The following is a 26480-nucleotide window of genomic DNA, read 5'->3' on the forward strand; positions in this document are numbered from 1 at the left end:
ATTACTTTTTATGGGACTTGAGTAGGAAGATGAGCTACTCTAAAAAATGAGCGAACTGCAAGCAAAGATAAGGTTTTGCCAAAAAGACCCCACCATCATATAAAAAGAACACATGTTAAGAGCAGAATGCAAAGCCTTTGAAACAAATGAGATATTACAACAACTTTCTATTTTGAGGGAATGTAACTGTTCAATGGGTCATTTATTATTTGTTTGTTTTAAAAGGAAGGGATGTGCTTTACAACTGGGTGATGTAAACACAGCTTGCCCATAGTCTGCACCTGTACAGAGCTTAGAAATACCACAGAGCTTTAATTAAATTAAGAAAGCCAGCTACAGAGATTTTAGAGAGCCCTTCTCAAAAATAAAAATAGTCCACAAAGAAAATTAGGCATTAGGCTACTTCCTGGTACAACATCCATTTGTCCACAGTAATTCAACCTTACCGGATAACATACATTAAAAATGTACATCAAGATTAAATCTGCTACAGATTAGTGGCTGAACACTCTGACTATATAAAGCCACAAGTGCCATGGAGTGGGGTGTGCAGCCTGGCAGTCCAGCTGCCTAGAAATCCTCAGGAGGCTTCAAAGAGATCAGCAGCACTGGCCTGTCTAAAGGCCTGCCTAAGTGCTGCATGTCCCTACAGAGAGCAGTGGAAACTCAACACTTGAGAAGAAAAGGAGGCTACAAATTCACTGTGCAGAATGTTGTGCAGCAACATGCTCAGCATATGCTCAGCTCCTTGCAGAGATGTCATTCCTAGTGCCTCAGTGACTTCTGTCCTGCAGCAACCAGCTGCACACACACCAGCTGAAATGTAGAATAGTAATAATAATACTGAGCCCCGTGCTCCAATTTCATCACCTCCAGCAGAATTTACATGGAATAAAGCACTATCATTCACAGACTATCTTCCCTTACAAGATTCATTGCCCCTCAAGCATCCAAATTTACCACACATCCCCGCTAGACAATAACTTCTACTAATTACCTTAACTCTCCTTCTGGGCACACCTGCGAGGCACTAACTTTCCTTCTGAGATGCTGATCTGTGCATCCTAACACAGGCAGCAAACAAAAATTTAAGGACTTACTAAAGTTAAGTCACAACTAACGGCATGATTCTCCCCCAACACACTGTCAGCCACTAACTACTTTGTAGTTGGTTTCTTATTTTTACAGGGCGAAGGAGAAAACTACATTACACTCCAGAAGTTCAAATACTTGTACCAAAAGTAAAGCTTTTAAGGTAAATTTCTCCCTGCTTTCCAAGATTTAATTTTATCCATGTGACAATCTAAGGGTAGTCTAGACCCCTGAGCACTGAAGCAGCACCACTGGACAGCAAATGGTATAACTGGGCAGACAAGTGCTTAACTGTTTTGACATTAAGCCAGGAAAGAAAAGTTATTGCACAGTTCAAAGTTCTTTAAGCTCCTGTTAAAAGCAATAAAATTTACTTCACTATCTGGCCTAGAAAACATCTAACAGAAACTGAGTGCTGTCTCATAAGTATGGCTGGGATTTTTACAACATACAGGGAAAGTCTGCTGGAGATAATGACACCACAGAGAAATATCTTAAACAGACCTGCACAGGCACAGAACACCTGGCAGGAACACAGAGTTTTCACTGACTTCTATTTTTATTTCATGTAAGTCTAAGAACAGGGCACAGGTTAGAAGAACATATACACTTTAAGCCACAACCAAATTGCATCTTTCCAACTCCTATATATAAGCAATGGTAATAATTTCCTAATATACAAAGTAAGTTTTCCTTGCTGTAAATCAAGGTGATCATTTCTCTCTAGTGAAACTAAATGCCTTATTTCTTTCTTATTCATGACAGCTTTTCACACACCTGAAGATTCGGGAATATATTCTGTCCAAACTGGAATGAAGAACTGTTCAGCATTATTACTGTATGCTGTCACTTAGAACACCTAAAATCCACATACCTGGAAATTCCACAAGCTGGAAAGCTTCTGTTTTCTTCCATACTCCCTACTCGATTTAAGGTATATGCAAGTTTTGTTTTCTTCAGATATTTTCCTCAAACATCACATTTCCTGGGCTTATTAAAATAGCCATTTCCCTTTCCAAAGCACTCTAAAAGGATAGTTCAAAACCGGACGTAGTACTTTAGCTAACACCCCTATTAGCAAACTTAGGAGAAGGGAGTTGTCTGTGTATCCCTACTACTGTTACAACCTCAAACACAATCGATAATGACTGAGACAAAGTCTAACTAAAAAGCAACATAGTGATCCACAAGATGTGGGCAAAACAACCCAATTAAATTTTAGGTTTAAATATTACTGTGACTCACAAAAGAATTCACATCCGCTTATTCTGGTGACCTTGAGTCACTTTATAAAGGGTCTTCACTTTACAGACTCTTATAAGAATGATAGAAATATCCAACACTTAATTTTACACTTATTCCTGTAACATTAAGTTGTATCTTTTTTTCCCCCTTCCTATGCTGTTTAATATCATTGTATCCTTCCCAGGTATTCATATGACCTCTCTTTCACTGATTAGTTAAGAACAAGGACTCAAAAGCCACATCAAAACAGATTACTCTATACATCCTATTGCAGTTCCACAGAAACAGGTACTTGGCCTTGTCAAAATAACTCAGACTCTCTAAGAAAGATCTGTATAGACACAAGAGAACAAACAGGGAGAGCATTCAGCAAGTAACTGGGCTTCTTCTATTTATAGTGTCATTACAGAATATGAAGAATCACTGGAGGGTGATTTGAGGCACTCAAACCAAGGTACTCAAGTCACTATTCAATATAAAGAGCTTTCATACCAAGAAAAAATCAAGTTAAGGATCTCAAACATTAAGATAGTAGTCATTAATGACCGGGTAATAGAAATACAGGGCTCTGCCTAAATTGTCATATCTCTGTAGTTTGTCCCAGGGTTCAACACAAGCAACTCTACCACAATAGGATCCAAATGTAAAATAGTCTAGGACTTGATGAAAAACTCAAAAACCTTACATTACAAATATAAAACACAGTTTTATTTAAAAAAAAAAAAGTTACTTCTAAGATATAGTATCCTCTTACTTTGCTAGAATCAGCTTGAGTCAGATAACACCTCAAATCTTATGACACCATCTGGTGGCAGAGTTCAAAGATGATCACCAGATGTTAAAAAGAGTGTTAACAATTTAAATTTTATTCTGAAAATATTTAAATTTTATTCTGGATGTCTTTTTTTCTTTACAAGATAAGGTGAAAAGAACATGGATAGAAAAATACTTTCATTTTACCTAGATACTACAAGTTGTATCTCTGTACACAATTTAGGTACGCATTTAGAGGATAGTGACTGCTGTTACCCTGTACTGGATTCACAATCCTGCAGGAATTAAGGTCTTTAGTTGACATATCTTCAAATATGTGACATTTTTGAACTTAGGGAGTAGAAGCTACATGAAGTTTGGTACAGTGACCAAACGGACTTAGGTAAAATGCAAACATACTTTGGGTAAAACCAACTGAAAATGCCAGAGTGTAGCACATATTTAGCTAACTTTACATACAAAAATCAGTCATTAGTGGAACACACAAAGTAGTGCAAGTGCAGCTGCCTTTTACTGCCAGTTCAGCTGAAGTCAAGCAAGGACTTTAAAAAAAAAAAACAAAACATAATTCAGTTGCTTTTAATAGGAGAGACTTCAGAATAGAAATCTATTTTCCAATGTAAAAAGTTACAGAGATATATTGCATTGGTCCTTAGAGCCTGCAGTTGTAATCCCAAACACTGCAGTACTAATGGGAATAAGCTTATAAACTTCTGCAAAGCTGAAAGCTGTTCATCAAATTTTTGGAAGGCTTAAGTGTTTGGGGTTTTTTTTTAGGCCAGGATCTGTCAGTTCAGCAAAACAGCCAATCTGCTAAATACAGTAATTGAGGTTTAACTGAAAGAAGTAGCAAATAACTGAAGAACAGCAATATGCAACAGAGATATAGGACATGCAAGCCTGGAAACTCATGTTGAAAACAAAGTCCACAAATTCTCAATTATCTTCTCTCTCAGGACACACCACCTCAGAACCTATCTGTTCTTTAAAGCTGCACTTCCTCAGGCGCAGAAGGGAAGGTGAGAAGGTTTATACTTGGATGAGAAGATTGTTACCAAACCTCCATCTACAAAGTATACTGAAGCATGAACTTTAATGCTTCATCAATGCTACTTGTATCCAATGTTTCATAAACTTCTACGAATTGACATTCATATGCACCCCCGAGCAGTTCTTAATAAAGGTTTGGATTTCAAGTACCCAGTGTGCAATGATGAATGATTACTTTCAAACACCTCATATTTCATCATACTATTATGACTTGTTTCACGCTGTCAGTCCCACTCCTTTTAAGTTAGCAGATATTTATCACTAAACTCATGCATGCTTTCACTCAACACATTTTTAGATATTGACTTATGAGGAAGGCAACTAAGCAACTCTGCACTCAGTTACACTTCATCCCCGGAAACACTCCTGGCAAGCACGAAGAGGCAGCAGGGCAGGCGCACACCTGGAAGAGAGAGTCCTCCACCCTAGGCTGTTCTACAGCAGGGCATCTAAGTCCAGGGATCCCTACAGCAATCGGGGATGCTCACAAGGCAGCGCAAAGCACATGCCCGCCCCAAGGCGAGCTGCCCGCAGCCGCAGCCCGCCTCGGCCGGGCTCGCCCTGCTGCCCTCCACAGGCCGCCCACTCCGCCAGAGCCGGAGCAGCCCCCATCGCCCCCGGCCGCCACTGCTCTCCCCAAGCCCTCTGCTCCGTAGAGCCCCGGTACTCACGGATCGCACCCCTGCCCAGGCCAGCGGCCCGGCAGCCCATTCCCCTGTGAGACCGAGGAGGCCCGGCCAGCACCGCCCCGGGTCCGGCCGCCCGCACGACACCCGCACCGGGCCCACCCCGCAAGAGCGCGCGCGGTTTGGCGGGGGCACAGCGCAGCCCACCAATGGGCCGGCGGGAGGGCGGCCGCGCTGCACGCTGGACGGCACGCCTGCGTGCCCGCGGGGCCTGCCGGGAAATGCAGTCCTGGCGGCAGCGTGACAATCGTGGACAGCCGACAGGCGAACGAACTTCATGGCGAGGGCACCAGCACCGGCCAGCTGGGGGCATTTACCAACAGATAATGATAATGGAGGTTATTGTTATTATGTGTAAACACAGCGCTTTAAACACGCATAGTGCTACGTGTTACCGCTCTACAAATCAGACGCTGCAGACGGCGGGTACCTCAGCAGCGAGATGCCGTGGACATCACGCCTGCCAGGGTGGCCGTGCCTGGGAAATTGCTCCAGGGGCGATTTTTAAGGCAGGAGGAGAAGGGCGCGGGTTGTGCAGTGTGCAATAAGCCTTACTGCACCGGGACCTTTCACGAGGCCAACGTCCACAGGGACTTGGAGCATCCCAAGATGCTGAGAGAGGCGACGGAAACCAAGACCCAGCTCTGAGATCGCAGTTCCACTGGAAGAGGGGCTTTAGATGCAGGACCTCATGCTGTGAAAGCTACTGGCTGTGCTTTCAGTGCTTACAGCCAGACAGCAGCCTCAGGGACGAACTTATCCACACCCGAGAAGGAATATACCTCAGGAAAGGCTGCACGGTTTAGCTGCAAAGGATAAGGTCGGTGATAGCGAGAAGCAGCTTTCCCTTTCTGCCCTCCTCTCCGCTGGTGGCAGAAGGACGCTGACACTCGTCCTAGTAGAGAGTAAACTGGAGAAAAACCCCACCGATACAAATAGGGCCACTTCTGTACTGCGTTGTTTGCTGCCGCAGCTCCGGTAAGCACGGCGGGATCGCGGGCGACCACATGCACACCCACACCCGCCACTGAGACCCCCACACTTCAAGGGGGAGGGAAGGAGGCGCAGCACCCCTCGCATGGCGCCCTGCCGGGTGTACACAGACCGGTGTTCCGGCCGGTGCGAGAGCGCCGGGGACGTTTCCTTCCCGCCGCCACCTTGGGAGTGGCGGAGGAGCGGGGCGGGCCCGGCGCCGCTTCCGGGGGCGGCGGTGACGCTCGCGGGCCGGCGCTCGGCAGCGGGGACGGGCGGGACATGGGAGCCTAAAGGGACGGCCCGGCCGGGCCCGGCGTAAGGGAGCGGCGGTGGCTGTGGCGGTGCCGGTACCGGTAGGTGTGTGACGGGCTGGGCTTTGGCAGCTCGCAGCGCCCCGGGTAAGGCGGCAGGCTGTGTGATCCGGTCCGCGTCCTCCTCCGTGCCGCGTAGCGCCCTGTGCGGGGCGGGCTGTGGCTGCCGGAGGCCTCAGTGGGGCTAGGCGGGCCTGGCCCGCTGCGGTTGCCGTCCTGGCTGCGCAGGGCAATGGGGTGGCCGGGGCGCCGGGCTCAGGTCCTCCGAGCCCCCTCCTCAGCTGTGGGCTGCGCCCGCCCCCGTGTGCGAGGAGGCCTCGTGGGCTCGCCCCTAGTGGGGATGGCAATGCTATGTCCAGGTGGTTTTTATTTGCTTGGTGGGAGCCCGTGAATTGCGCTGTTTAGTAGGGCCCAGAAGAAAACCCACCTCTTGTTGCTTCTTATTGAGCTTATGTATTGTGTTTTGCTGCCTTTAGACTAATATGTAAAATGCTGTGGTGTTAATGTAGTAAACAATAAGAATCGAAGTGCTTCCTGTGCTTCTTTCACTTGTACCTCTCGATGCTCTTGGTGCTTCTGGGAAGCTACTAATGAGTCAGCTTTATTTTTCGCTTTTTTCACTGTTTTCTCTTTCTGTTTCACTTAATGGTAAGTCAGCACATGACTTGACACTCTAAGTAAACGATCTAAGGGAACTTGGGAAATTTCTTTATGCAACATCTCTAACTATTTGCCTAACTTTTTGTTTTGTTCTCTGAAAAAGGGTACTAGATGCTCAGTCTTTAGAACTAAGGGTGTTATTTTACTTCCCCTTCATAAACAAAGGTGATTCTGTGCTGTAGAGGGAACAGTTATGTAGGAAGGTGTTTAGGGCCAAAGGCAAATCCACTTGTAATATCAACTGCTTGCTTGATTGATCCAATTGAGCACTTTATTGCTTACTGGCAGTCTAGTAGCCAGTCTAGCCTGACCTCCTCTGCTCTGCAGTTTTTGAAGTAGGGGCACAGTTATATAGCACAGTTTGTGTCTTTAGGAGAAATGGAGTCTGTAACTCAGTAAATGGATCAAAGTTGGACTGTGAATTTGTATTGGCCAGTATGTGATTTGGAGGAGGTTTCATGAGGCTTTTTCAGGGGCAAAAATGAGTTGTTGAGGTGAGAGTAGAACTGAACACAGTGCACAGAGGAGGTGGCATTGGTAGCGCCTATTCTTTGTGCTATCGCCTCTGTGCAGTGTGTTCAGGAAGCTGATAAGGGAAAGCAGGAAGCATGCAGAGTAGTGTCTTGGTCCTGGGCCCTGGCCTCTTCCTCCAGGGCCACAGATGCTTTATTCATTTATCTTGTAGACATAATAATTTCTGGCGGAGTACATTCTGGTGCTGATGCCTTGTGCCACCCTGTATTAGCTGGGCTGAATTTCAGCTAACTAGCAAGTAGGATAGCTGTTAAGGAAGGGTTTTAAAAACCCAACTTTTCCGTATTAGTGATATGAAGAATTTGAGAGAACAGAAAAACCTCCATCACTAAACGCAAAGCTGTCTAATTTTGATCTTTGTAAGCATGCACAGGAAATTCATACTTAACATTCACATATCTAAGAATATTGTTTCATTAATTTTTCCATCTTTTGGGGAAGGCAACAGCTCCCTTTACTAGAGAAGGAACTGAGAGCATCTGCAATCACCTGAGGTTGTACTTGTTCACTGACAGCTAAAAATATAGCTCATGAGATACTGGCTTCCAGTCAGTTGCTGCAACAGCTGGGTTGTATCAGCAGTTAGTTCCTATCTTTGTGGTAAGAAGGCATAAGCTGTATTTCTCAATTATACTTGTAGATGCACCGGATAGGCTATTTCCTTCTCCCCCCCAGTTTACAAATTATCAGTGAAAGAGGAAGGGAAGTTTGGGATATTGATTAAAAGCATAACTTCACAGGAAAAGGGGTATGTGCAAATAGAGGACCTTCAGATGCTGAATAAGGAAGTAGTTTATGATATGTAGCAAATGTAATGGATATATCCATTTTTGAATTGCATTCAAAATTCTGAAAGTAATTCAGCCTATCAGAGGTACAAAACTGCTTCTCGTCAGTCAGAGATGCAGAACAATAATCTTATTCGGGGTGGGTTTGTGAAAGTGCCAGCAATCAAACAATATTGATCTGGCGCAAGTAGAGCTGTCAGGCTTTAGGAAACTTGTCGCTTTTGTCAGCCTCTCCCTGTCCAGATGTGGACAGTGTAATTGGAGTTGAACAAGCACTTTATCAGCATTGTGGCACCCTGCAATTAATTTAAATTCATAAAGATCAGTAAGGTTTTTGAGTATTTTGGACAGCACAGCCTTAATGTGTTGTGGTGGTCATAAAGCAAGGAATTTTCTTTTTTCCTAGAGACAATGACAATAAGCATTAGAATTGCTTCTCAGCTAAGTGCTGAAGAAGAGCATATTTAAATAATGTAACTTGCCTGCTATAGCTTTCATTGCTATGGAAGTGTCTTATAAATCCCAGAAGATTATTGGTATTGAAAAAAAAACCTTAAAAATGCTGTGCAAAGTCACTGTTGTAATGGCTTCTGAAACTTGTCTGCATTGGAAGCTGAGTGTGTTGGTATAAATAACTGGCTTCCAGCTGGCAAGTAATTCTGAATGAAAATGAAAATACTTGCAAGGAAAACCCTTAGTAGTGCAGTGGGGTATTTTAGGCCCATGAGAGAGACAACAAAAAAAGATTTTATGTTAATTTTTTACAGCGTGCTCTGGGAAGGTGGGTGGCAGAGGTGATTATGTTGTTGCTGGCTGCATACAGCAATGCTTTAAGTCTTGAGGGTCTTTCCATTCAAATGCTTTATTACCTCCCCCCCAAAGTTTTTAATGTGCCTATTGTCAGGAAAGCAGCCAGTGAACTAGTGTTGGATGAAGTGATACTTCCGTAGCTTTCTGATCACAAGCAGGTACTTAAACCTGGGGACGTGGTCAGACAGGTCACCAGGGGGGTTCCTAACACTGAATTTGCTCCTCTCACACTATGAAAGTTCTGCCTTGGCAGATGTTAGCTCCCAGTTGAGTAGCTGGGGACAGAACTCATTGCTTGGGACTGATCCACCGGAAATGTGGCAGTGTGAGCAGTGCTTTTCCCAAGGAAAAAATTGCACTGTAGTCTCCCAGGATCACCCTCCTGCTAATAGAGACCAAGCCATAGCTCACATCAGTCTGTCACCTTCCATCTTCCAAGCTAGACAGAGAACCGACTAAAATGCTTCCACTGCTCTGTGAGTGTTGATTAACAAAATTAAGATCTCTAAACCAGTGATGCTTTGAATGGACCATGATAAAATCACCCCAAAAGTGCTTCTTGTGTCCCTCATTATTTTGCAATAACCTTTGCTTTGTCTTTCAGTCCTCTCCAGCCTAAGAATTTCACATAGGAGAGTGAATTGAAAGTTTTTCAGGGTTTTTGGAGCCATGACTAAATGGATAGTAAGTGGAAAAAAGGCTGTGCAGACATAAGTTTGTTTCCTCTTGTCCAGGAGATAGAAGTAATTTAAGCTTAATCCATCCTTAATTGGCTTGGGCAGCAATGTCGTAGTTATGTTATGTATTATAGTGGTGAACTTACAGGATGGCTTAGCCCAACATGAGTAGTCTTGTGAAGAGATCTAAAGCTTTAGGTCGGAATTGGAATTTCAAAGAACTCTTTCTATTTTGTACAATCTCCCAAATAAAGCATAGCAGTAAAAATTTGATGGCCGTGTGTTTATTTCCTTGCTGCTCTGGTTTCTCAATGAATCTTCCTTTTTGCAAGGCAGTGATAGTTAAGGTAATGAATGTGTTGTAATTTGTTTCCTAGTAGGAAGGTTTAATGAGCCCAGTTATCTCAATAAAGTACATTTTTGTAGCAAGTTTAGTTTTGCATACTCTGCAAGTACCAGGCCTTCCTATGAAGGGGGCAGAAGGGGAGTTGTACTGAAATGTGTTTAACTGAGCAAATACTGCAGAAAACTGATAAAAGAAAGTAAACAAAGCTGACATCACATCCTTCCTTAAAGGAGTACTGCTTTGTCTTAAGGTACTTTAGATTCTTGTTTAAAGTTTGCCCATCTAGAAAGAAAATTAAAAATAGCAGAATATTGATATAATTATGAAATATCTTCGTAGGCTGTTCTCTTTTTTTTACTTTGGTTATTTTGTGGCTAGGATTTTGTAAATGGTAGGGGAGGGAAGGTGAAGAAAATAGACATTGAGTATCAATGTTAAAATAAATGCTTGCCTTAGCAAATATTATCATAACAAATGATAATAACCATATCAAGTTTTTTTCTCTCTGTATATTTTGTCTTTATTGAATAATCTTAATGCCTTATAAATTTTGCCGTATACCATTAACATTGGAGTAAGATACCTCCAAGGATGTTTTCTGATTCCTAGGCAGAAAGATGGGTAAACAAGTATCCTTTCTGTATGTATGTATATTGTGTTCTGTTGGAACAGCTGAGTTACTTCAATACAAATGGCCTCATCTTGGCTGTTAAAATTTCTTTTGAGGTATCTTGCATGAAGGGCACCTGCTTTGTTCAGCTATTTCCATTAGGCCTGTAGCTATTGAGTCTGTATTCACGTCTTTGGAAACAGGCTATTTTGGAAATGTTTTGTTTGTTTTAAATTAGTGTTTTGTGCTTTTTAAAATGTTTTTAAACTGCCATGTGGTGAGAAGTTTTTATTGCCTAGAGAATGTGTTTTTCTGTTCTGCCTTATGGCACTAATTGCCACTGCGGAGCTACCATGTAGATTGTGTCTGTGCTTACAAAAGCAATGCTGCAAACTAACAGGAATAAAACTATGGGTTTTTGGAGTCTAATGCATTTGGCTTGGATATTCAACTTTAAACAGACATTATAATCATACTTATTCAAAGACATGCTTTCTTATGCCTGTCTTAATAAGGAAATCTTAATATGTCTTGTTTTATATACTCTAATGGTAAGGTCTGAAAAGTGAAGCAGATAAGCTTGCTGGGAAGTTGAAAGAAAGAAATGTTCTGTCACTTTTCAGTGACATAAGACCTCAAGAAATTATCAGAAAAGCTCAGCAAATAGCTGAACCCTTTATCTATGATAAAGGTTGTCAGAACATTTCTCTTAACCAAGTGTTCTGAATGGTTTTACTTAGCTTACTCACACAGGTAATACCCTCACAATTATATGAGCTTTAAAGTATGGTTTCCTGTCACAAGAGGCAAAGCACTACAGGTGTCCAAATATGAGCATCAGAAGATAAGCACATGCATAACTCAGCTTTGAAAAATCCTGGAAGTAACTTTTTTTTCCCTCTGTGTCTGCTGTGTTGGAAGGGTTTTTCCTCCACATCTTGAAGCTGGATTTCTTGATTGTTAGGTCAATTTATAAACAGTGTCAAGACAAAATGCTATTAATTTTGGGCAAAAAAAAAGTGAGTGGAATGTTGTGCATTTCTATAGAACTTCTTGCTGGCTGTCACTGGGGCTACTCATAAAGATGTGAGCAAGCTAGGGGAACACAAAGCCTGTCTGTCAGCTGTTAGAACTGGTTTGCTGATGACACAAAGCTGGGAGGAGTGGCTGATACCCCAGAGGGCTGTGCAGCCCTTGAGAAGGACCTCGACAGGCTGGAGAGATGGGCAGGGAAGAACTGTCAGAAATCCAACAAAGGCAAGTGCAGGGTCCTGCACCTGGGAAGAATAACCCCAGGCACCAGCACAGGCTGGGGCTGACCTGCTGGAGAGCAGCTCTGCCAGGAACCTGGGGGTTCAGATGGACAACAACTGAGCCAGCAGTGCCCTTGTGGCCAAGAAGGCCAGTGGGAACCTGGAGTTCATCAGGAAGAGCACTGCCAGCAGGTCCAGGGAGGTGATCCTGCCCCTCTGCTCAGCCCTGGTGAGGGCATATCCGGAGTGCTGTGTTCAGTTCTGGGCTCCTCAGTACAAGAGAGACATGGAGCTCCTGGAGTGGGTCCAGCAAAGGGCTAGGAAGATAATTAAGAGACTGGAGCACCTCTCTTACCAGGAAAGGCTGAGGAAGCTGGGCCTGCTCAGCCTTGGGAAGAAACAATGGAGAGGGGACCTCATCAATGTCTATCAGTGTCTCAAGGGAGGGTGTCAGAGAATGGAGCCAGGCTCCTCTCAGTGGTGCCCAACAACAGGAGAAGAGGCAAAGAGCAGAAACTCATGCACAGGAAGTTCCACCTGAATATGCGGAAAAGCTTTTTCATGGTGCAGATGACTGAACACTGGAACAGGTTGCCCAGAGATGTTGCTTAATCTTATTCAGTGAAAATAGGTACTTTCCTCCCTGTCTCAGGTTTACTGGTCCTTAGGTGTGCAAATCAGCTTGAAGAGTGTTCTCAAATTCAAAGCTGCGACTGCCTCAGATAAACCTTATGAAAGGAACTTAAGCCTGTGAATGAAAAGATAATTTACTCATTATACACTGAAACTGGACTACTGAAAACAGCATTAGAGGCCTTGTATGAGAATATCTTGTTTTGGTTTTTTTTTATTTAATGATAGCAAACACTAACATGCACTGACATCTACTTTACAGAAATCTCCTAGAGCTATAGTCTCAGGCTCTGCTAGGTGCTGAAGACCAAACCTGCTGAAATGTTCTTTAATCTTTAAGTACTTCAGCTGTAAAGGATTTAGGGGTCTTTATTTCAGTTCACCATCAGAGTAATGCACACTCCTTGTGAAGAGCTGTGGGGTAACAGCTGGGCAAATCTGCATAAATTTAACTTCCTAGGAGCAATTACTTTTGTTAGATATTCTAAAATACTGATCTTGTAGGGGAAAATTAGTCAAGTCAAGCAGGATGTTTGGAATTATATCCATGAGTACCATGAACTTAATTGCAAGCTACTCATGTGAAAGATCAAGGAGTAATTTAAAATTAAGGGGGAAAATTTGGGAGGAGAAATATCCTCTTATTTCTCAGCTTATGTGCTATCTCATTAAATTCTTGTATAGATTGTGAGCTCTGTTTTCCCATTGCTAGGAGTGATGGCTTTATTACCATTCCTCCAACAAAAATGCAGATTCTTAACTCTGAAAAACCTGTCTCAGATAGGAATACGCTTATTGATGGGATTGCTAATTTATCTTGTATTTTAGGCAAAATATATATCTTCTGTTTTTAGCAAAAGGTAGATCATGGTGTCTTGGGACTCAGTTATTACCCTGTGCTTATTATGAGAAAGGTAGATTAGAAAACCTTTGCTACAGTTTCAGACATGCCAGTTAAAACCTTCGTGGATCCTTTTGCATTTGAGGAATTCACCATACAATAACAACAACCATTTCTAGAGTCTTACTTGGGATCATTTTAGGTGGTGTTTTGTCTGTGAAAATGTTTCTCCTTTTTCTGATATTTAAATTCTTCAATGGAAATGGAAAGAACACTTAAAGTTTATACTAATAACTTAAATGTCTTAATAAATTTATTTCTAGATTACTGGGCAAACTAATGTGTTTTTCCAGCATGGAAAATTAAGCATTAAGACCTTATTTCCTGGTTTTTACCTTACTAACTATAGAATTTTTTCAAAAATGTTTAGGAAGCCAAAAAAAAAACGTTCTTCATATACTGATTGTTCCTGTATTTCTTTTAGCTCCTCAGTTAGGTCATATCAGCTGAATAATTATTTTAGTGTCTTCTAGTCCTAATGAGATGTTTTACTATGCATAATGAAATGTATAGGCTCTCATTCTTTGAACTATCTTCTACTTTCAACTCAAAATACTGATGAAATGATAATTCTAATGCTTACTTGGTATCTGTTATTACAGGGGGAAGGTTCTCTTTAACGTGATTCCTTACAAGTAGTATTTCCTCATCATGGATGAGCTATCACCTGAAGAAATTCAGCTGAGGGCCAACCAGGTCACTGATGAGGTAAATATTATAGGAAAACATCTGGGATTACAGTATTTGCCTAACAAGATCAGAATATCTTTTAAAAACAAATACAGACCAGGATAATGATTCTGCAAGGTTATAGCTGAATGTTTTAAGTTTTCACTTTAGTTGGTGAATACTGGAGTGAAGACTACTCCTAAAAATAAGAATGAGTTTTAACTGTTGAATTTTGAAGTCACTTACTTAACTGAGTGCTGATCAACCAGTTGTGATTACAGATATGATAGAATTTGGTTACCTACAGCATTGTTAATTGTATTGATACTTCATGGCTTTCTTATTTAACTAAAATTCATTTGAATATGTTATCTTTTTTAAGACTTTCCAATGGGATAAGAAAAATAATAGCAAGGACTAAAAACAAAGAAAAACTAATGTGCTGCCAATATGTTATAGCATGTATTAAATATAGACAAGGTGATGAACTGTTGGTGTACGAAGTGTATACTATTGCCTTACTATAATGAACTGACAGAGAAGACTTTCAGATACTGATGTGTGTATAAGTAATTAATGCACTCATTTTAAAATTCACTTTCTAGTCTTTGGAAAGCACAAGGAGGATTCTTGGCTTGGCCATTGAGGTAAGAAAAAGCTTTTGAATTCTCTGGATTTATGAAGTATAAAAAGCGTCATGGTAACTGTAATTTTAAACAGTTTTTTGTCTTTCTCAAGACACACACACTTTATCATTAGAAGTTGCTGCCTTAATTGAGTAGTAGCATTAGAATGATATAACCTACATGATTTTCACATTCTATCAGATTACAGAAGAATCAATATCCTTTTTACCTGTTTTAAGCAAAAGGATCTGATCTCCAAATGTTACAGATTAGTTGTAAAAAGTCTTCTGATGGTCAGTTATGTCTTTGGCTGCTGCAAAATTTGCATTTCATAACATCTTTCGTCTGTATTTCAGCTCACTTTGTGAACAGTTTAGAAATGTTTCACTAATGAGGACAATAGGGGTCAGCTGGGTGAGGTGGTAGAGTATGACTGCTCCTGGTTCAAACAAGTAATTCTACATACATCTTCTTACAATCTTTTCATCAGTTTTAACTGATAAGGAAACTCTTAACACCCTTTTACATTATTTGAAACAATTCTGTATTTGGGTTTATCAAAGTGAAGTTGTATGAGGAATCCTACTCCTCTGCACAGTTCTGGTTGCTGAAGATGCAGCTGTTGCCAGTAAGGTATTTGATCACTGTAGCCTGATGAATACTTCACACACAACCGTTAAGTAAATGTCATGAGCCAACATAATTTCTTTTGGTGTCATGGTTTCCTGATTCATTCTATGCTGCCAGTTTACAGTAAAACATGGGTGCAACTTGCATGCTAGATCCAAGACACTGAGCCAGCAAAGAGCTCTTATACTACTCTGCTGTAGTATATTCGTAACTGCTAAATTCTTAGAAATTATTTTGCAGGCTTTGTTTTGCTTGCTTTCATTCTGGCTCCCAGGACTAAAGGCCTTGTAAGCCCTTTTGAAGGATGTAGGGATGAATAAACCAAATGCTAGTTCTCAAAATGAAGCACAGCTAGGTTTGCTTTTCTAGCTAGATGTTGTCACAGTTCAATCTGAGTATTACAATAAATTTTATCATCTTTTGTAATGTAAGAAAAACCTCACAAAAATACCATAAAAGCCTCACTTACTGAGATAGGCGCTTATCAGCCTTACCTGTTACACTAACATAGCTGGTAATTTGAGACTTCTAATAGCTTTACTACAGAAATTATTTTAAGTACAGTGTTTTATTATAATCTTGGATGAATTATCAAATTTACTATCCAGACCTTCTGATTTTGCACTGCAGTCTCATTTTATATCTGCAACTAAATTTCTTTCTGCAGTCCCAGGATGTTGGCATCAAAACTATTACCATGCTGGATGAGCAAGGAGGTAAGTTCTTCCCTAACACTAAAAATCAATATTAGAATGTAACGAATGTAAGAAAAGAACTATTATAGAAGAGTTGTTGTTGAAACTAAAGGCTTAATATTAAAGACTATTTAGGTAAAAATGAGATTTCCTAGTTGGTTATTCCTAGGTATTTGGAGTATTTAAAATATGTTTTAAAGTAGTTGAGAGGTAATGATAGTTACAATGTAATACAGCTCTGCTACAGAAGCTGCTTTCTTCCACTATGGCATGAATGTAACTAGCTGCATTTATTCTAAAAGTAGCAATAGAAATGCTGCTCTAAGGATGGGGAAGATATTTGCAAAGTAGTAACCAAAACCTCTCATTGAATATCTTTCTTAAAAATTAAAAACAAATCCTAGAAGGCAGGAAAGAAAAATGTCAATAGTCTTTATATAAAGATAGAACTGAAACTTCTTCCTGCTATAAAGAAATGTTAATTTTGCCCACTTCTCCCAGTCCATGTTTAGTCAGGTTATTTGTTTCTCTTCTAGAACAACTAAATCGTATAGAAGAAGGCATGGACCAGATAAACAAGGACATGAGAGAAGCTGAGAAGACACTGACAGAGCTCAACAAATGCTGTGGGCTCTGTGTCTGTCCTTGCAACAGGTCAGTTATATTGGTACTTGGGCCTAGAGCTCTAGGAATATTCCCAATATCTACTGTACCAGGAAATATTAACTAATTAAAGAGCTAATTAAAAAATGCTGAATCTCTAACAAAATTGATTGTTTTGATTTGTAGAGCTGCATCCTTTTAAAATTGTATGGGAGTAACTAAAGCTAACTTGTATCTAACCAAACATTGTGCCCCTTTTACTGTAAATATAGCTGCTATATAGCATCCTGCACAGTTCTGGCCTAATCTATTTAAGGCTTCTATTTAGTAGAAGATTATTAATATCCATGCAGATGAGACCAAATTGAACTGCAAATAGCTATATGTAAGTGCCTGTCTCTTAGAAATTTGCTTCCAAAAATAATTTTTTCACAAAATACTCTTGTACTAATTTAAAAGCAAGACAGCTTATTCATACTTTAGGGAGGGTGAGACTAGGAGAACAGGGCAGACACTGGTGTTAAAGCTTTAATCTTTTCACTAGTGACTACATAAATTCTTGCAGACCTGCTTCACATTGCTTTTATAACTCAGTGTTAGGGCTGCCATATCTAAATCAGTTGAGTAATCTAATCTTTAGTATGACACTTGATTTGTACTTTTAAACAAGTAAACAGTCTGAGCAATGTCAGAATTATTTTTGATGGTGTCCTAGCTTTAAGTAGTAAAGTACCAAACTGTTTGTGTTAATTGGATGTGATCATAGCCCATCCAAATGAAGGAGGCATAAATTGAGTATAGTGACTGAAGTGAATAGTGTGTGCATTTGTTGGTTTTTGCTCTTTAGCATGAGCAAAATCAATTATCATTCAGTGGAGAAGTAGCAGAAGTTTAGGTAAATATTCCTTGGAGTAGCTAAGTCTGTTTAACCAAGAGAATAGCACTTAGAGGGTCATTTCGGATAGATATGAATGTGACTTCTAAAGCTGAAAGTCTTAGTGCTTTAGTCCCTTGAAAATGCAGATGTCCTGACTTCTGGATAGGTGTGCTTACTGCTATATATTAGTTGGCTCAAGCTGGTGGACTTTGAGCATTTTGACACACTCAGTCTTTGTTTTCTGTAGTTAATAGTCTTATTTCACTGAAGCTAAGCAGCTTATTGACACTAAACAAGCTCAGAATTTATGAACTCTCGTGGCACTCCAAGTACACAGATAACAAGAACAGAAGTAGTTGTGTACCAAACTGGACAGTAATGTATAGAAAAAAAATGGGTAAGTAGAGGGCAGCAAAGAAGAAAGAGAGTGAGTCTCTTTCATATATCTACTGGTACACCAACCCTTTTCTCAATGTTATTTGTCAATCAGTTACCTCCACAGCTTTTCATACTTTTCATAAAAGCATAAAGCTATATAAGCTAAATCAGAACACTTGCTGAGTTACTGTTTTTTTTTTTGTTTTAATTTCTCCTAGGTTTAGATTATTTATAAAAGCTTTGTGAAAATAAAAAATACTGTTATACAATCTATGTACTATTAACAATTTACCTTTTTGTTGATGTGTACTACTTTCTTCTCCATTCTTTCCTAACACTGATGCTTGCTTTCTAAAAATGAAGACTAGGATAAGAAGCTGTATTCACTTAAACTGGTGAAAGTGGATTTTAGGACAAGGTCAGTGTTAGTAGTGCAGATGCATATTTAACCAGCTGTCTGAAGTGATGTTTCTATTGCATTTGTGCTTGCATGTGCATGATGTCTGTCTGCATGTGGTTCTTGTGATTGTGATGTTTTGTAATACTGACATGAATAGAGAATGTCCCTTACTACAAAGGGTATTATTAGCTGTGGAAATGGTGAGCAACTGCTTGAGCCATTGCTGGTTTGACAGGTTGTGTAAATTGCCTTAGTTTTGCAGAAATGAAACTTGAGAAATGTGAATGTATAGTAATTTGAAAAACAGCTCTTAAAAGCGGGTGGTGAGAAGTTTTCTTCTTAACTGTGCTTATTTTGAACAGTAATTTTTTTCTGGCTGTCTACTTCACAGGTGCAACTAGTCCTCAGGTCACTTGTTTTTTGTTGATGAAGTCCTCACATTTGCCTCTGGCACCTAAGACTTTGCTCCACCAGAAGCAAATCATACAAAGATCTCTTCCAGTTATGGCTTTAGTATAAATGAGATTAAAATACAATGCTCAATCTAGTTGCAGTAAACTTAGATATCTTTAGGCCTGTGTATGTAAAAGGAGCTAGAATTGACTAGTTTACGTTTCTTCAGGGTTTTGTTGGGTGCAATATTTCCACTATTAACGGCGAAATTATTCTATTTTTTCCCTTCAATATGTTCATTTTAGATTATTTCTTGTAGGATCTGACCTATGAGATGTAATTTCCCATATTGAATACATAAATACCCTTAGAATGAAGGGGAAGATTTGTTCATTACAGCTAATTTCACAACTCTTCAAATGTGTAACGTCCGGGTTACTGACAGGCACAATATCTCCAGAAATTGCCTCTGATTGCAAAGTTAGGTGTATTGAGACACTACAGATTTCCTTCACAGGTGTTTAAAGAAGCAGAAAAATGGCAGTGTCTGGATTGTCTAGCTTAAACCTGAAAATGCCACAAAATAAGGTGAACATGAGAATATTCTCAAAATAAATTCTTCAGGATTAATGAGAACAGACCTCAATTTAGATAAGTTTATTTTGCTAGGTTTTCTTCTCCTCATGCTTTTGTGGCTCTGTGATTCTTGAGACCGCTGTGTGTCAGTGTGCTTTCTTTATTTTTTTTTTTCTCCTGTGATTTACATGGAAAAAGTATAATGGCAAGTTGGCTTATTGATTTAATGGAGTTAGTACAATTGAATTGCAGAATGAAAGAACTACTTAAACATGATTACTGTTAGTTCATAATCAAAGTTAACATGAGAAACATTAACTTCTTCTGTTGCCAAGTAATTTTTTGATGTTTGATTAAAAAATAGTAGCAATTAATGGTTTTCTTGCATAATATAGGTATTTGTTTGAGTGAGTTTTTGCATTCATCCTCATTTCTTCCTGAAAGGTAACTAATCTTGTCTCTAGATTAATTCCAGTTATAAGTGCAATTCTATTTTATGACAGGGTAAGCTTTCTTGTGACTGTCATAAGCTTCTGTCCTCTGTTAAAGTATTGCTTTAAGCAAATTACTGTAATCACAATAATGTACCAAAGTAATCACTGTCCTTAGAGTAACTCAGTTGTGTTTGTACTATCAAGATACAAGAACTTGTATTATATAGACAAAGTTTTATCTGTACAAAATTTCATCTCTTTTGGGCACAAGACAAATGTTTATGAAAATTCTAGATTAATACTGAATTTCAGTCAGGAAGCTATATTTCTGATTTAGTGGTTCAGATTTTTTATTTTTATGGAGTAGGACAAAGAACTTTGAGGCCAGCAAAGCATACAGAGCAACCTGGGGAGATGGAACAGAGAACTCAGCAGACCATGTGATATCCATGCAACCAAGAAGTATAAATCAGCGGCAGCCTCAGACTTCTGGAGGACCAAGTAGTGGATATATTACAAGGTTTGCTAGCTCATATTCCTCAATCTCAAATGCACAAATCCTGTTACTAGTTGTCAGCTTCTTTCACAGATGCATTTTAGGTCAAGTTGCTAAATCAAAAATTTTAGTATTGTTTGGCAGAATTGTTTGTGTCTTGGAGAGGTGATGGCAGACACCTACACCTTCAGTATTGTAGTGCTCATCCTACACTTTTTTTTTTTACATAGCGGTGGTATGGTCAGTCTGTTTCTGGATGTGAGAACTATAAGGCTTAGTACTTAGTTATTGAGGGGACTGTTAAAAATATCAAGGTCTATTACTGTCATAAAGTATATTTGAGAGAAACTCACGTCTTAAACTTCAGGTAACTATTTTAATTTTTAAGGCTATTTTTGTAGTAGTGGCTAGCTTAGCACTCTTTTTTTTTTTTTTTTTTTTTTGGTGAGTGCTTGCTTGGAGTACAGGGAGTTTTAAAAGGGGGAAAAACATACCTTGGTTTGAATGCATAGTGCAACAAACAGTCAAGTTTTACTAGAGTAAATCTATGCTAGACAAAAGCAAGTTCTTGATTCTTGAAACATTGTCTTAATTATTTGAACAGGATAACCAATGATGCCAGAGAAGATGAAATGGATGAAAATCTTGCTCAAGTTGGAAACATTCTTGGGAATTTGAAAAACATGGCTTTGGATATGGGCAATGAGATTGATGCCCAGAATAAGCAAATAGACCGGATAAATATAAAGGTAAATGTCAAAGGTTTTCTCTGCTCTCAATTCAGAGGTTGTAACTCAGAGGTTATTAGGAATGTGCTCACTGTACTTGCAGCAAATATGTGATAAGGTTATGCTATCCTCTAGGTTGCAGTGATTTGAACAAGAGATACACCTTGATACATATAGGGTATATAGCTTAAAATTCAAATACTTGAGTGCCAGGAAACCTAAATATACAGCACAAATGACTACTTACTCTGAAAACTAATAAACTTCATGGGATCAAAAGTACAAACACTTAGTGGCGGTATACCCGGGGGATTGTTACTTGCAGGAAATTGTTTTTCTTGTGATAGGGAATAGATATTTTTAACAATAGCTCTTCAAAATTCCTAGAAAGTCACTAAAATGAATGTAAAGTAAAACACAAGTTATTCATTGCCCTAATTCTTGTGGATGAATTAATATTGAACCTCGGGAGACTTTGGAATAATGGAGTTTGTAGGTGCATGGGGAAATGGTCTGCACATTAAGTTAATTATAGTAACTTCCTTTTTTATATATAATTTTGTTACTTAAGTGTTAGCTTCTCCAAACAGATTAACCATATATAAATATATTTTGGGAGGTTTCTTTCAAATGGAAGCTTAATGAGAATGCTAAGTCTATTTTAGAAATGTCTGTATTCTGAAATGACTAGAAGTTATTTTATAGGCATCCTGGTTGAGAAAGGAAGAAAAACCTTTTATGAATAGTGTGTATTAGAGATTTCAAAAAGTAGAAGCAAACACTGATTACTGTGAAATTATAGTATTAAGACTAAATGGGATTTTAAAAATCTCACTGAAATGTTGCAGTGGACTTAAAAGAAAGAGGAATGGAATTCCTCTGATCTGACAAAAATGCCAGTTGAATGTGTGTCAACAGTTCAATTTTGTCTAGTAATTTAGTATTGATAAGGCAAATCAACATGATTATATGGAGGATGCATTAACTGTTCCCTGAAACTGCACATCTGATTACCACGTTAAAAAAGTCAGACACTTGGAAGTACACTAGAAAATTTCTTTGAATTTAAAATGAGGTGTGAAATTCTTATAAAGCAGACTGAAAACTGCCTGGTCAAATAAACTGCTAGTGGGAATTACTATTTTTAGTTATAGTGTTTCTAGTAGATTCAAGTATCTCTTTTGGCCTGATGCTCCTTTAGTTTAGTGATTTTGAATAAGATTTTGAATAAATCTTGCTGATCAAGTTTTACTAATAAATAAAATGTGGTGTATACAAGTTAGAATTGCTTTGCAGACCAGAATAAAAATGAAAGTGCAATTCCTGACTTTGAGACTAGCAACTTGTCTCAGGATATTTAAATTAATCCTTCTATGTTGATAACTTCTTAAATGTAGTGAACAGTATGGAAACCAAACCAAATGTTGTCTGTAAATCTCCAAACAACAGTATCATGTAAAGAAACAGAATTTAACTTCAGAATATAATTGATACTTCTATTTTTTTAAGAATTCTGATTCACCTGGGAAATAGGCTTGACTGGGTGACTTTTGGTAGTGTTATGTAGGACTCCTACTTTGAAGAAATAATAATAATGAAACTTACATTACTGGATTTTTCTTAGAAGAAGATCTAGTAACTAGATTAGTATTTCCAAAGTGTTGTTAACAGATTAGAGTCTCCCTTTTCCATGGTAGGTTTTTGTCCCTCCCCTCCCCTTGACCTGAAAGGCAGGAAGGAGGGAATGGGAGGGAAGGACTTGAACTGCAAGTGTGCTCTGCCCAGCCCATTTCAAGACGACGGTGTGAAATGGCTAATACTTGGCGCATCAACCTGTGCTAATACTTGGCACAGGTTGAGCTTCTTAGGGGTTCCACTCATGGTGAGGGCAGAGGCTGATTTTGTGCATATTGCACTTCCTGCACTATCCCCACAGCACACTGCATAATTGGGGAATTACTTATAAACTCCTTATCATACCTTTCAATAAAACTGTATTTTCAGACATGTTCAACCTAGATACTGTGACCTGACTTTTGATGCTTTAAAAAATAATAAAATCTAAAGCTTGTTTTTAAAATACCATATTGTTACAGCACTAGTACATTGGAGGGGATGTGAATGAAAACTATGGATTTGCACTAAACAAAATAAATCTGACTTCATGCCCATGGGCCCAGTTTTTACTATTACTTCTAGTTCAGAACAACCTGTAGAGGTTCATAAGATGTCTAAACACTGGGAGAGAATTTCTATTCCCTTGTTTTGTTAACATGCTTCCTTACCAGCTGAGGAAAGCTGATGTATTTTGAAAGTGTCTTTGAAGCTAAAGAGTAAAACCTTTTTCTCTTTGTTGTTTCTACCAAAATTGACGCCATATGCTCTCTAGGGAAAAAAAAATTACCTCCAGCATACAGAAGTTGCTCCCCTTCTCTCTACCACAATGATGATACCTTGCAATTCAGAAGTTCATGTCAGTTTGAATTTTTTAACTGTTTTGCATTGAGTCTGCAAATGACCTATGAATTTCTCTCTTTCAGGCTGATACAAACAGGGAACGCATTGAGCAAGCAAATATCAGAGCCAAGAAGCTAATTGAAAATTAAAGCCTGCTGTCATTGTTCAATGACAGCCTCTCCAGCTGCAAGCCACCATATTCATGGATCTGTGAAACTTCTATTCTGAAATAAGAGGGGCTGGGACAAATGAAGCAGTACCCCTTCTGTAGGGATTAGTTTTCTTTTATTGCTTCATGTAAACATGGCCTTGACTCCAAGAAAGCAGCCAACTTCCTTCTACTCATCTGCCTTCACTTTCTTTAAACTGCTCAGGGCTAAAAGTGTTAGGGCTTTGAGAATCTTTTTGCATGTTTGATTCCTCTTCCCAGTTTCTTTTTTTTTTTTTTTTTCCCTCCACCAGAAATTCAGTCCTTTATTTAAGTTGAACAAGTGGGGTAACCTGAATTCACAGTTGTGGAAAGTTGGAGAGGGCACTTTGCACTGTTTGAAATACCTCATAAGTTGAGTGTCTTCACTAAAATAGGGACTAGGTGAATGTTGTCTGATTTGTATCTCTAGCATCTAACCATAGTTTTACAATCCAAACCACATGATTGGTTTGGAGTTGAATTTGTGGATCACAGAATTGAAGAGGCCCATTACTTACAGCTTGTGGGTTGAGGGCTTTAAAACACTTCCTAACCACATGAACTTTAAGGTAATGGTAGCCAGAGGGATATACAGGTTGCCATTTCTTTACTGTAAATTGACATCAGTTTGGAGGCCATGACTAATCATGCTACACTGTTCTGGTAATATTTGTTGTGTGTATATACATATCTGATCTAAGCCCCATGCACACAAGTAGAAAAAGATAAAACTATCTCCCTAAGGTATTTATTTGATGGAAAATTTTACACCTCTCATCTAAAAGCTAACTTTGAAGTCTTTGAATGAGGCATCTGAACTGGAAGAAACTGAGTAAAAAAGCATGCAGCTTGCTTGCATCCCATATCTTACTCTCTTTTGGCCAGTTTTCACTGGAGTTCAGTTTATGCCTTTCTCCAGTGCAAAATAATGATTGAGATCTGGTGCAGAGTTTGCTCTCAGCACTAACTTTGGAAGTGCTTCTGAAACCTACCAAAACCAGAGAAGCTTATTGTGAAAGTTCTTTGTCACAAGTCTGGAGGAAGCAGTAGCTATTTATGAACTGTTTGCTAGTTCTAAATAAACTAGTTCTAAATAGATTCCTGACTGGTTTATTATTGAAAACATTGGGACTGGCAATTGGAAATATTACATATCCAACTTTCTTGCAAATAAAATGTTCTTACTCTGTTGCAGAATAGGGAGTTTCTGACCAGGTGAGGTAAACCACTGTCCTTTAAGAAAAATGGTTTGGTTTTAATGTAATATAAAAAGATTTTCCTGAAATCTTAATTAAATTCTAAGTGACTTAGGTTATTTTCGTTCCACCCAGCAGTATATTATGCCTGTTTTAAAGTTGAAAATGATGCTTTGGACTAACCTGCAATACTCAGTGTTGGATGGCAAAAATCTTCAAACCAAGTTGATTGGACAAATAATTAAAACTTAATAGCATTATGGGGTGCTTTTTTGAAGGACAGTCCACAAATGCCCTGTGGCTACCAATATTGAATCCCAGAGTCAGAGATGACACTAATCCACCAAAATGCAGGACAGTGTTTGTTAAGTGTTCTATTTTCTTTTTAGTAGAAATAACAGTCAGTGTTACCAGTATATTTTCAGTTGGATCCCAGGACAACTTGATATTTAAAGAAAAAAGAACCAAAAGCAACACTCACATGCACAAAACCCACAACAACCCACCAAACAAAAACCCAACCAAACAAAAAAACCCCAAACAACCGACCAAAGGATGGGGCAGCTGCATGTAAAAATAGGCCAGTGGTAGTTTGCCTTATGTGAATAAGGTAAAGTCATTTTTAGGGGACTAGATATTGAGTAGTGTGGGTTGGCTCCTCTCTAGCTTCCGGTAATTGTTGGAATGCTATTGAGTTTCAAAATTCACTAGCTACCCACTCAGTAAATTAAGGTAATGTGCTTAAAAATGCAAGTAGCAAAGAAGTACTTTTAAGAACATTGCATAATAAACTTCAAACAGCCACCTGCATAGAGACTTTGTATGTCTTTTTTTCCTTCTTAAAAACTTCAGATTAACTTAATGAATATTTGCTGCTAGTTGTGAAAGCAAAAGTATATGTTATTTAATTATGATTGTCTCCTGGAACAGAAGACTGAAGTGGTTGCCTTATTCTGCTTACACAGTGCAAACCTGCTCTTTAGCATTTGGACATTCCAAACATCGGAATGTTTTTCTCCCTTGCCATTGTTCTTGTCCTTGACTTGCCTAATCTCTACCAATAAATGAGCATGCTGGCTGATAAAATGCTGTGATTGGTATATCAAAACTGTAATATTGCAGTGAATACCACACAAAATAATTTCTGAGACTCTTGAGTATTATCTGAGTATCAATACTATTTTCTGATGCAGCAAGAGCCAAATCTGTGAGGGAGTTGGTGCCTTTATATTAGTCAAAAACAGTTTGCTTCTTGGATGTCTTACTGTTGTCTATAGAATAGATGCTTAATTTACATATCTATGGTATGAAATCAACACTTGCACGTCTTTGTATGTCTAAATGCTATTAAGAATGAAGGTTTACAGTTTCTGCTTTTGATTGTTAAACTATATATTGTGCACAAAAAATATATACTTTTATAACTGAATGTGTTTTAAAACTATTTTCTCTAGAAATGTCTTTGTCTAGTTTCCTGTCCTTGAAAAACTTGGCAGAACTAGTTGCTATTATGCAACTAGGAAGTTCTCATCTATTTTTATTTCACAGAAATCCTGGTGTTAAAAAAAGAATAGGTGTGGTTGGGAGGAGAGGAATATTGTGGTCTTTAACACTCTGGTTTTGATCCCTGTATAATCATCTCCTAAATGCAGACTATGAACTGTGTCCATCTCTTCTTTGAAAGACTGTGACATACATGGCAGTATACTCAAGGATGATAAAGGAACAAAGTAAAATAACTTAAAACTTTCTAGTTAAGTATTGCTAACAGATACATAGCAAATAAC

At 39.0% G+C, this 26480-nt stretch overlaps 2 protein-coding genes across 7 annotated transcripts in view; one reads left to right on the forward strand and one right to left on the reverse strand.

Annotated features, from left to right (window-relative positions):
* ZNF106 (zinc finger protein 106) overlaps window positions 1–5013 on the reverse strand; it is a 40446-nt gene extending 35433 nt beyond the window's left edge. For 2 of the 3 annotated variants that reach the window (XM_077180213.1, XM_077180211.1), the window contains exon 1: window positions 4833–5013. The gene's annotated coding sequence lies outside the window, so the exon portion shown is untranslated. The remainder of the gene's footprint in view (window positions 1–4832) is intronic. The other variant, XM_077180212.1, reaches the window with a different exon arrangement.
* Window positions 5014–6022: 1009 nt separating this feature from the next.
* SNAP23 (synaptosome associated protein 23) lies at window positions 6023–26122 on the forward strand. Of its 4 annotated transcripts, none has more exons than XM_054634627.2 (8): window positions 6023–6175; window positions 13948–14053; window positions 14620–14661; window positions 15938–15986; window positions 16502–16619; window positions 19994–20146; window positions 20727–20871; window positions 23391–26122. In XM_054634627.2, the coding sequence occupies exons 2-8, from the start codon at window positions 13997–13999 to the stop codon at window positions 23454–23456; spliced, it is 630 nt and encodes a 209-aa protein (XP_054490602.1). In that variant the 5' UTR covers window positions 6023–6175; window positions 13948–13996; the 3' UTR covers window positions 23457–26122. The 4 variants fall into 4 exon arrangements, with proteins under 4 accessions (XP_054490602.1, XP_054490603.1, XP_054490604.1 ...); XM_054634628.2 differs by having other exon boundaries at window positions 6042–6179; XM_054634629.2 differs by having other exon boundaries at window positions 6044–6169.
* The last annotated feature ends 358 nt before the right edge of the window (window positions 26123–26480 follow it).

This window comes from Agelaius phoeniceus, chromosome 6 (genome assembly GCF_051311805.1).
Source record: "Agelaius phoeniceus isolate bAgePho1 chromosome 6, bAgePho1.hap1, whole genome shotgun sequence".
NCBI lineage: Eukaryota > Metazoa > Chordata > Aves > Passeriformes > Icteridae > Agelaius > Agelaius phoeniceus.

What these genes read in the sequence shown, in the direction of transcription:
- SNAP23 (XM_054634627.2), top strand. Translation starts at nt 13,997, where the DNA reads ATGGATGAGCTATCACCTGAAGAAATTCAGCTGAGGGCCAACCAGGTC. An exon ending in CCAACCAGGTCACTGATGAG is followed by an intron (nt 14,054 to 14,619) that starts GTAAATATTATA and finishes TTCACTTTCTAG; the next exon opens with TCTTTGGAAAGCACAAGGAG. An exon ending in AGTAGTGGATATATTACAAG is followed by an intron (nt 20,147 to 20,726) that starts GTTTGCTAGCTC and finishes TTATTTGAACAG; the next exon opens with GATAACCAATGATGCCAGAG.